General features: G+C 46.8%; 1 protein-coding gene across 4 annotated transcripts; it reads left to right on the forward strand.

The window, feature by feature from the left end:
• Nucleotides 1-299: 299 nt before the first annotated feature.
• Nucleotides 300-10,176, forward strand: LOC1277455 (titin). Of its 4 annotated transcripts, XM_061662196.1 has the most exons (5): nucleotides 3,692-3,823; nucleotides 3,885-3,925; nucleotides 7,652-8,578; nucleotides 8,659-9,690; nucleotides 9,752-10,176. In XM_061662196.1, exons 3-5 carry the CDS (start codon nucleotides 7,733-7,735, stop codon nucleotides 9,971-9,973), a joined length of 2,100 nt encoding a protein of 699 aa, XP_061518180.1. In that variant the 5' UTR covers nucleotides 3,692-3,823; nucleotides 3,885-3,925; nucleotides 7,652-7,732; the 3' UTR covers nucleotides 9,974-10,176. The 4 variants fall into 4 exon arrangements, with proteins under 4 accessions (XP_061518178.1, XP_061518179.1, XP_061518180.1 ...); XM_061662194.1 differs by lacking the exons at nucleotides 3,692-3,823; nucleotides 3,885-3,925 and adding an exon at nucleotides 300-1,334; XM_061662195.1 differs by lacking the exon at nucleotides 3,885-3,925 and having other exon boundaries at nucleotides 3,577-3,823.
• Nucleotides 10,177-10,889: the final 713 nt, after the last annotated feature.

The raw sequence follows: 10,889 nt of genomic DNA on the forward strand, positions 1-10,889 counted from the left end.
TTGGCCCGCTTGCTTGTGCTCTTGTGGGGGTGCGCAAGCAGAAATGTGAAAATCTGAGGCCACTTTTGTCTCAGCCCCACACGTGTTGCCTATCTCGCTCGCGCTTGTGCTCCTCTCCTATCTCGCCTCTCTCTCTAGCTCGCTGTTGCGCTCTCACTCTCACTCTCTTTCGCACAGCACCTACTTTGTACATCGATTGGGGGATGGTGATGACGCACCAACACTATCGCACCCAGGTGCACGCACACTAGCAGAGCGTTGCTGAGCGGACTTTACCACACAGACGGTCAAACCCCCCAAAACAGCACACATGCGGCGCAGTAGTGCTCTCTCTCGTTTCGTGATCGGACGTCGTGCAGCTCCGTGACGAAGAAATACGCGCAATATTTCCCTCCGGGTGAGGAGAAGTGTGTGTGTGTCAGTGTGTCTGTGTAGTTGGTGATGATGACGGCAACTCACGGGAAAGATTTTTCTACCGCGTGAATCAACCAGTGCCGTCACGGCAAAGGGCTCACACTGCATAGCAAAACAACAAACGGTGCCAGCGAGAAGATTGTTGGTAAACAGTGCGCGCGTGTTTCACGTGTGTTGCCATTGTGTGTTGAACGGTGAAAACAGGAAAAGTTACTAGAAGATTAAGCAGCTTTTTTCATCGCCCCGAATTGCTGCCAATCGGGAACTAAATTTCCTCCCTCTCGAAGGGTGGGAGGGGGGCAAACACTACAAAAATAGGCAAAAACGTGCACAAACACACACACACGCCGTCTCACACGCAGGCAAAGAGTTGTGTGTGTGTATGAGTGTGGTTGCACTTGTGAAATATTCTTCATCGCGCTAAAGGGAGAGAGTAGCACGCACAGCCCGTTTTATGCGTGTCAGTGCGTAAAATCGCGCGTAACAGACTGAAAGGGAAAACCCTGGCCTCAACCACACACACACACACACTCTGGGGGGCATTTCACAATCATAGCAGGCTTAAGCTGCCAAAGGGGGAGAGCAGGTCCGAAAAGGGTTTGCTCAACAGTGAAAAGTGTCAAAAAAAACTGTGTGTGCGTGTAAAAGTGGTCAAACGAAAAGGGCCTTGCAACCCGGAGAAAAGCTGTAACGCAGCACGTGTGTAGAGAGGAGTGTTGTGTGTGTGTTTTTTTGCACCAACAACAACAACAAAAGAAGTACGAATGGATTCGAACAGCCTGCTGAGCATGAACCTGGCACTGAACGTGGCGCGGAAGTGTCGCATCTGCGGCATGGACATACTCGATCTCACGTGCGCCTTCCCAATCTTTGGCAACGATCGGGTGGATCAGAAGCTGGAGCGCTACCTGCAGCTGAATGTAAGTAAATTGCGAGCTTTACTGCTTGAACGGACATCAGGACAACTTTTCGGGACGGGAGGGAGGACATTCATGAACCTGCAGTCTTCTTATAGATGGTTATTTGAAGCTTAAATAATATAAACACGAAATGTTCTTTTGAACACTTGTAGCGTTGCCTATGAACAAAACGGCAAACTTATTTTAACTAGAGCTACTATGGCCCAGTAACAGGGCTACAACAAGAATTCGAGTAGATTATTAAATATTACTGAATTCCCAGGTCTCGTGGAACAGTCGTCAACTAGCACGACTTAACAACATGCCCGTCATGGGTTTAAGACCCGAATGGCTCGTGTCTCCATACGTAAAACTAACTATCCTGCTTTGGGTATTCTATAAGTCACTGAAAACCAAGCCCACTAGTGGTACAGCCAAGAATTCACAGTTGCAATTGCAATCCATTGAAGCTGTTCAACAGACAGCGATATTGGAAGACCGATTCGGAACTCATAGCGGTATTGGAACTGATCCTGCATCCATTACAGTTCTGGATTTGATTTCCAACCTATTCCGGTTCTAAAACTGATCTCGACAGATCTAAACGGTACTCAAAACGCTACTAATACTGAAACTAATCCTGATACTATACCGGCCTAATACTGTACTGGAACTGAGCTTAAACCCGTAATGGTTCTGGAACTGAGCGAGTCATATGGGTCATATGGCTGATCTTCAACCCATTCTAGTCCCGGAACTGATTTCCAATCTATACTGGTTCTGAAACAGATATTGACCCCAATACCGCTCCTGAAACTGATGTTCATCTCATAAAGGTTCTGGAACTATAGATGAACGCTAATTGATTGATCCTGACTCCATACCGATCCTGGGACATATCCTAAACCCACATCAGTCCAGGAACTAATGTTGAATCTATGTCAGTCCTGAAACTGCTTCTTTTTATATCATATTAGATAGATCGAATCGCGGACATGAACTTGTCCAGGAATCACAATTTCCTCTTCCTTTCAAAGCCTGAGTCCGCAATCATTCCCAGCAGCAGTTGTTTTAACGAATCAGCGAAGAAATTTAGTCTGATCCAAGTAGCCAGGAAGTATTCAAACTTATGCGCATGATACGTTACTACTGTGAACTCTCTCTCTCTCTAATCTGAGACCTCTCCAATCGGAAAAGAGGGGGCTCTTATTTGAACCTCTGAAATCTGTATCCCTCTTATTTGTGTTGCCATGGTTATTGAATGATGTATGCTCCAGTCTGAAATCGTGTTCGTAGTTTCTGATAGCAAAAGTTAAGGCTGCATACTAAATGCGCTATCTATTTCTAGTTTGTATGAACTTTGTATACGCCTCTCTAATTTGTTCAACCTTTCTAATTTTAAAATCCCACTTATTTGAATACCCTCCTCTGTTATTCTCTCAAATAAGAGAGAGAGTTGACTGTATTTGACATGCAACGCTAATGGGTTGAGGGAGATACAACTTCCGCTTTTGATAATCACTCACGAGAGAGTATCCTCTTAAGTGGAAGATTTTTGATTCACAAATTGCACTTCGACTTAAATGCTTGCGACTTCAATGGTTGCTGTGATGGACTACCTGTGAGATATTTCACCTGTCAAATACCTCCGCACGGTTTAGAGGACTCGGCCGAACCCTGCGCGTAGTGCTCTCCAGCGTGTTCACGTTTCTATGGTTACTACGCCATGAGCGCAGTTTTGACAGTTGCATGAAGGTCCCTCGTTCGCCGTGACCACCGTTAAGTTTAGCCGCCCTTTTGTAAGCCCCGCTAGCTGCATCGCTTTGTGTAGAGATTCGTCTGTTTTCAAAGAATAAAATTATCTACCAGGCCTTTGACTTTATCAAACACACAGTCACACATACACACACACTCCTTAGTAGTGTGTGGTGTTGTGCTCTCGGAGCGGCATATAGTGGTGGCCTTGGTCCTATCCCGACCCGAGATACCTCCACACCATTTCTCTTAAAGGGCGAGCAAGCGAGAGAGAGAGAGTGAGGGCGAGACACAGTGCGCCTAACAACACAGAAGCGAGAGATAAAGTGCACGTGTGTATGTGTTTGTGTAAAATTCCGTACTTCTAGCCCTTCCACCACCCTGCGATGAGGCGGAGGGAGGGTGATGGTAGGAGGACTAGTCCACTGTGCATTGGTGTGCGCGCGAGCGCCTACTCTTCTAGCTCTAACGTATATGAAGCAAAAAAAGAGCGCGCATTTTCTGGGTTACTGTGTTGGGCCGCCGGATCGACCGAGAACTACTGAACGTCGCGGCCACACACATAGACCATAAATCGCGCGGCTGATGTAGGCAGGCTCAAACGCGCAAGTGGAATGTTTTCTTCTGCATTGCTCGTCAGAACTAGTGGAAGAAATGGAAGTTTGAATACAGCTAAACAGTTTAAAATTGCGTTTAGTTGCCAGAGTGTACTAAGAAGACGGTTGTGTACTATTTTGTGGGAACAGGAAACTTGTGTGAGTTGCCAATATAAACCAAAAGCAAACGTAAAATAGTTAAACACATATTTCTCGACAGTGTTTGGATGCAGCATCTGAAGTGAAAAGTGCATTCGAAAGGTAAGCCCGAGTGCAGGCAAAAAGAGAATTATCGAAACAGTTCGAGGATAAGAAATTAATCGTACACTCGGTGCAGTTTCGCCAGAGTGCGAGAGTGAATAAAGAAAATAATCGTCAGTGCAAGCAGTTGGATTAGAAGTGAGACAAAAAACGCTGGCCTTAGCAGCAGCGGTAGAAGTAGTAGTAGTAGTAGTAGTAGTATTAGAAGAAAAATAGTACACAAACACACACACGCCAGCAACAACGTCACTCGCATGATGCATGGTGTATTGATTTTATTTTTAAAAACACCTCACAATATCACTCTCCGTACACACACATATACACACACACACACATACCCCCAATGCCACCAGAAGACGGTGAAATCCCCAATCGTAAACATGCCCCGCAAGAGTGAGCGAGAGACAGTTACATTCGCAGTGTAACCGAGGCGAACCTAAAACTTACGCCTCACGATTGCGGCGCTGCATCGCACAAAGAGAACTCTCGTCCGTGTGTGTGTGTACGCAAAAGTGCATCCTCTCTTACACTAAATCCCCTGCACTTGCAATGGGGCCCAGTGAGTGAAAAGAAAAGGCAACAGTTTGCACCGCATCGAAGGAAGGTCTTCGCGCCATTTTGCGCCCACTGTAACCGTGCATGTGTGTGTGTGTCCAAAACGTGTTTACGAACAGAAGAGAAAGTTGCAATTTACTCACACAACTGGAGAAAGGCGCCAGGTCAGTGGAAGGGAAATCGGTGCTAGCGCGGAATTTGCAGCGAAGGGCGAACGGGCTTACGCGTTCGTTTACGCGCTGTCGCAGCACCCCACACGGCGCGATATCACCACGTGTACGCGCGCTTGAAGCAGCGCGACCGTCCCCTGCTACGGGAAAGAGACAGTGATTAGTGCGTGATTATGCAAGTAAGGTGCGAACGAACGCAGCGCGGGCGCTCTACGCTCTCGCTCCATCCTGTGCTGTGCGTCGTAACCTAGCGACCAACTTGCTCCAACGCACCCGACGTGCACACGGTCAGCAGCACGGTGCTGCTGACTGAGAGAGCGTGCTCTATTTTTGCGTGGCGAATGGTTCTCTCTCTCTCTCTCTCGCTTTGTGTGTGCGTGTGAGGACAGGCGCGTGAAACGTACGGGTAGACCTGTGCAAGCGGGAAAGCAAACAAACAAACCCCTCGAACATGCCCGTCATCATCAACCCCTATCGCCCTAAGCACGGTACCAGCACGGTATTTGCGCGATGCTGTCCAACAGGTGCTTTGTTGATGAATGTTTGTAAAGGTGGACATGTTGTGGTCAGGGAAACATGAATATTAACATTACTTGTAGCAGATTTGCGTTTTGAAATTATTTTTAATTTATTAATTTTTAATTTTTCAATATTCTGGAGCATACTGTCTCGGTATTGTTGTATTAAAATAATATTGTTTCTGACCATTGATTACTTCTGCCTTAGTCGATTTTTTCGTTTCTTCCGGTATATTATTGAATTAATTTGTTTGGAGAAAAGTTAAATATTGAGTACTGATTAAGTTCTGAGTATTAAGTACTGATGGTCTTGATCAATCAAATTCCGTTATTGCAGGGTTCCAAAAGAAGTATCATATTAATTTATGTGTTATTGTGTTGTGCAAGCGCTCTATGGTCTTAATCAATCAAATTCCGTTAGTGCAGGGTTCCAAAAGAAGTATCATAGTAATTTATGTGTTATTGTGTTGTGCAAGCGCTCTATAGTCTTAATCAATCAAATTCCGTTAGTGCAGGGTTCCAAAAGAAGTATCATAGTAATTTATGTGTTATTGTGTTATTGTTTTTCATAATTTTAGAGTTCCTTGCTCTTTTCTAGAACTATCAGGGATGAAGGAGTAGTGAACATTTACGGCCTTACTTGCTATTCAACAGAAGATTCATTATTATATTATTAAAATCAATGTATTCATTTGCTCATCTATTGACAGCGGCTGAAATTGGAATCTAATTAGAATGTGCAATGTGACTGTCCAAAGTAGTGATGGGTAAAGTTGGCAAAAATCCGGAGTCGACTCCGATCCGACTCCGATAAATTCGGAATCGACTCCGGAAGGTAGGTCCGCGCTGCAATATCCGGAGTCGTTCGGAATCGTCCGGAGCCGTACGGAGTCGCCCGGAGTCGCCCAGAGTCGGAGTCATCCGGAGTCGTTCGGAGTCGTTCGGAGTCGTTCGAAGTCGGCGACTCCGCACGACTCCGGTCGACTCCGGACGACTCCGAACGACTCCGACTCCGGGCGGATCTAGTGGTTCCATTCTGTCGGAGTCGGAATCGAACTAACAATAGTCGGAGTCGGATCGGAGTCGTGGGTGCGCTCCATACAGCACATCACTAGTCCAAAGAGGGTGCACATTGAATCTACTTCTCGTCCCATAAGATTGTCATCACTCTTGTATTATTTAAGTTTCTCTAGATATACTTTAATACAGAAGCGGATTGATCAAGCTCGGAGCCCTTAGCGGGCGATCGAAATGGGGTTGTTGTTTCCTGTAAAGTCCTCAAAGTTATATCGCATTTTTTAAGAAAATCTTTTTACAAATACCAAATATATAATCCTGAATTCGTTAGGTCTACCCTAAAATCAAAGTGTCCGACAATGATTATCCTCTGTGCCTGCGTATTTGTAGACTTTTCGTCCTTACAATCGAGACCATTGACGAAGTTTTCCAGAAATTTAAATTAAACGTCCCAGGAGCTTCTTCATGATGTACTGTCATGGGAGGTTTTATTGCTAATATGGAAGAGCGTGAAAGTATGTAAAGTTTGTCTAGACCTTCAGAAATTATCTCCAAACTTCGCAAAAGCTTTTGATTGCTGTTACGCGTAATCTTGGGGAAAACTGTTTAACGGGAATTTGGAGAGTTGCTAGGATCGAAAATGAACTGTGGAGAGATGAACTTCGGCTGTGGAGAAATGAACTTTAGAGATTTAAGATTGCAACCTACAAAATAATTTAGTAGCAATAAAGAACTCATCGAAATAAGAGCTATCGAAACAATTGCTATAAACGTTATTAACACATTCCACACACGTACTTGTAAGAATGTACTAATTTGAGAATGATTTCTAATTTGAAAGTGCACTAACATGTGGAGATTTAGCTCGGGGGCCCCCTTTTGGCCAGGCCCCCCGCGGCCGCTCAGTCCGCTTATTGGAAAATCCGTCTCTGCTATAATATAGTATGTGAGACTATCACCCTGACGTAGGTCTGGATATGTGAGGATAGTAGGATCGTTGGTAGTACCAACATCAGTTTGGTCTTTGGACTATTCACTATTATGTTCTTATGTACTTATGTCCTAATGTGAACGGTCCAAAAAAAGACCAGACCTTAAAATTACAATATAGGATGCACCCTACAATCCGGAAACATCAGACTCTCCAGATTTTAATATCTTGTATGTGATATTTGCACATGGTAGTAACTGGCAATCAAGTTCGAAATGTTCTTCACATTCAGGTGCTAGTAGTGAAATCAAAGAAACAATCAATTACCAATATAATTGTTGCCTGTTCCATCCAGATCAATGATGTTTATATCATCAGCTTATGCCATGAACTTGGTTGATTTATAGAATATGATTCCCAAAGTATGCTCCTTCGAGCCTCGGATGGCTTTCTCTAGCGCCAAGTTGAAAAGGATTCTACTCTACGGTCTAAACACTAACCACTTCCCCTACATTCTTCCTTCCATCTGCAGATACAAATCGATGACCTGCTCCCGAAGTGCATCTGTGGATCGTGCTATCTGAAGCTCGAAAGCATCGACCAGTTCGCGCTGATGGCCAGCCGCACCGAGGAAGCGTTCCGCGCCTGGCTCGGTCGTCTCCGCGGTCTCAGCAGCCCGGCCGAGGCGGCCAAAAACGTCAACGTAATGTTGCCCCTGTTTCGACTCGATCCCGACGGTGGTGCCGATTCGAAAAAGGGACACAACGCATCGGCCGCCAAAGACGCACGAAGCAATCCTTCCCCGACCGTATCGACCGCTACACCACCGGCCAGCGTCAGCCCGCCCGAGAAGGGCATCATCTCGTACAGCGATCTGAAGCTGGGGCTGCTGATTAAAGACCAAGAGCTGCTGAAGCTGATCCTGAAGGCGCTCCGGTGGGCGGAGAACGATCGCCGTGCGTCGTTCGAGGTGCTGATACAGCGGTTGAAGAATTCGAGCTTTCGGGAGATCCTCTCCAACCGCAACCTGCTGAATGATAGTGATCTGACGCAGCTGCTCAAATCGTACATCGGGCAGGGTGTGATGAACAGCTTTGCTGCGATGCCTCCTTCGGCAGCATCAACGCCGCTGAATAATAACAATGTGGTGCCGCCGGCGGTTATGTTTCAACCACCGATCAATCCGACTGGTGGCGTTAAATCCGGAAATCAATCCGGTTTTGTGGCACCGGTTGGACCGATTGCGGGTGTTAATGTGAATGAGTATAGGATCGATGAGGCCAGCGTCACGCAAATGGAGGTAGGGGTAGATCCCGATCTGTATCTTCCGTACGAGGACGAGGATAGCAGCAGTACGAACAAGTTTGAGGGAACAAGGATCGAGGATCGGCAGGAAAACACGGTCACGATCAAGCTGGTGACGACGAACGTTGCCGGAGATATGATTGAAAACAAAAGGGTAAGAACAACATCGTTTTGTCCAGATTAATACAGAATTGCTTATTCATTAAAATTAATGTTCCCTCCATCCCTCCCCAGATGATTCCTGCAATCCTGAACGTCCGCGGCACCAAGCGCTTCCAGTGCAGTGCTTGCCCGGAGTGCTTCGAAACGAACGGCGAACTGCAACAGCACATCGTACGGCGACATCTGCCCCGAACCAATCGCACCGTTATCACCGAACAGGGCAAACCGGCGATCAAAATTCGCGTTCGCAAGAACAAACCCATCGCCGGTCCTTTGCTACCGCCGAAATTGATCCCCCCTTCAGCACCGATCACCCTTACAGCTACTACTCCCTCACCGATCGTGCCTACCCGCGACAGTGGTGGCGTGACGGTGGCCCGATCCTCATCTCCCATTAAAATTGTACCACTAAAAATCCCTGCCTCGACCACGATTACGGTTATTCCGGCGACACCGCCACCGACGACCATGGTCCCGGTGGAACCTATCAAACCACCGACAGTCGAGCAGCAGGTGGAAGTAAAGCCACCGTCCATAAAGAAAGAACCATCTTCGGCGCCTGCATCGCCCGCCAAGGGAGAGCTTCTGGTGCGCAAATCGAAACGAAAGACCTCGCTCAAACCGGAAGTTAGTTCGCTCATACTGGAGAAGCAGCAAAAAAAGCGAAAGGTACAGAAAGTGGTGCAGAAACCGGTGCTGAAAGAGGCACAGACTCCTGCACCACCACCAGCACCACCAGCACCACCTTCGCCAAAACCGAAGACTTCACGCAAGTCCAACGCGTTCTGTGCGCTGTGCCGCAAGCGGCTAACGCCGAAGCAAACGATGCGCGTGCACATGCAGCAAGAGCACTCCCGGTATGAGTGTGAAAAGTGTGACCGTGCGTTCAAGAGTGCGTTGAATCTGAGCCGCCACCAGCAGTACCATGCCAGCAGTAGTAGTAGTAGTAGTAGTAGCAGTAGTAGTACCGTGCCGACCGAGCTGGTGTCGTCGTCCGCCAGTACGAAAAGGGCACAGAAAGCAGCCCAGCAGGAGGAGGAGAAGGAACAAACGCACAAGTGTTCCTACTGCGAGAAAGCATTTAAACGGAGCCATCACCTAAAGGTGCGTTTTGGTGGTTTGCCTTTCCCTGATCGTTGACTAATCGCACTCTTTATGCTTACAGCTACACCTTAAACATCACAAAAAGGATGCAACGTCCGCGGGCAGTGGTTTGCGCAGACGGGCGAAGCTTAATCAGAGCAGCAGTAGTGGTAGTAGTGGCAGTGCCATAAAGAGCGTACTTGTTTCGTCTACCGCCGAATCTGGACAAGGCAGTAAAGCTCGAAAGATGGAAGCGACCAAACGTAAAAGTACAATCACTAGGAAAGTTAGATTCTCCTGCTAGGTATTTTTTCTTCTATTTCTTTGCTTAAATTCCCTAAACCGGAAAGCTTTAAATGTAGGTAAATGTTTATTTGTTTCTTACGTCATAGTGTGTGTGTGTTTTTTTCCTATATTGCAAAGAATTGCCTTCATCGTTTGAATACGTGTTACACTACCTAAGGAGAACTATTTTATGAAAATGAAATAAAGTTAAATTCATTAGCATTTGTCACATGTTCTCCATGTTCGTTGGTAAGGTTTTATGGTTGAGAACGACAAGTTGTTAACATGTTCAGCACCACTCAGCTTCAGGATCTTGCATCCAATCATCTTCCATGGGAGTCGACTTCGATCCGACTCCAGAAGGTAGGTCCGTCGGAATCGCCTGAAATCGTTGGGAGTCGTTCGGGATCGGCCGTCTATGATGGCGACGAGACGGTGAACGACAAGGTGAAGGGCAAGAGCATGCCGGGGCAGCCGCGGACGCTGTCCAAATTTGGTGTACGACAAGAGGCACATCACCATCCAGCAGGTGCGCCACATCTACGCGGAGCAGGCACCGGACGACGACGACGACGAGCGCGATGATTCGTTCGAGACGATGGCGATGAGCAAATCACGCCACGTGACGGGTGTCTGGAAAGCGCTAGCGGACGCCGTGGACGCCGTGAGCAGCGAGGAGGAAGTGCAGTTGGAGCAGGGCGTGACCCTCAATACGAATCTAATAGTATCAAAGTACCTACATTTGAAATCATAGATTTGATAATATAAGCGGAATCTGATTAGCTTTTCCTTTAGATTTTTTAACAAAAGAATCCAAGAGTTCTTGGTTCCCTGACTGGTGTATTGACCGATGTACATAATCTTATACTTCATACGTACGATGACATACTTCCGAACCAGGTCCTGATCCACTCACTACTTCCTGAAACCAATTA

This window comes from Anopheles gambiae, chromosome 3 (genome assembly GCF_943734735.2).
Source record: "Anopheles gambiae chromosome 3, idAnoGambNW_F1_1, whole genome shotgun sequence".
Classification (NCBI taxonomy): Eukaryota; Metazoa; Arthropoda; class Insecta; order Diptera; family Culicidae; genus Anopheles; species Anopheles gambiae.

Coding starts and splice junctions, on each gene's coding strand:
- LOC1277455 (XM_061662194.1), top strand. CDS start 1,179: ATGGATTCGAACAGCCTGCTGAGCATGAACCTGGCACTGAACGTGGCG. Junction 1,335..7,651: donor AGCGCTACCTGCAGCTGAAT/GTAAGTAAATTG, acceptor TTCCATCTGCAG/ATACAAATCGATGACCTGCT. Junction 9,691..9,751: donor AACGGAGCCATCACCTAAAG/GTGCGTTTTGGT, acceptor TTATGCTTACAG/CTACACCTTAAACATCACAA.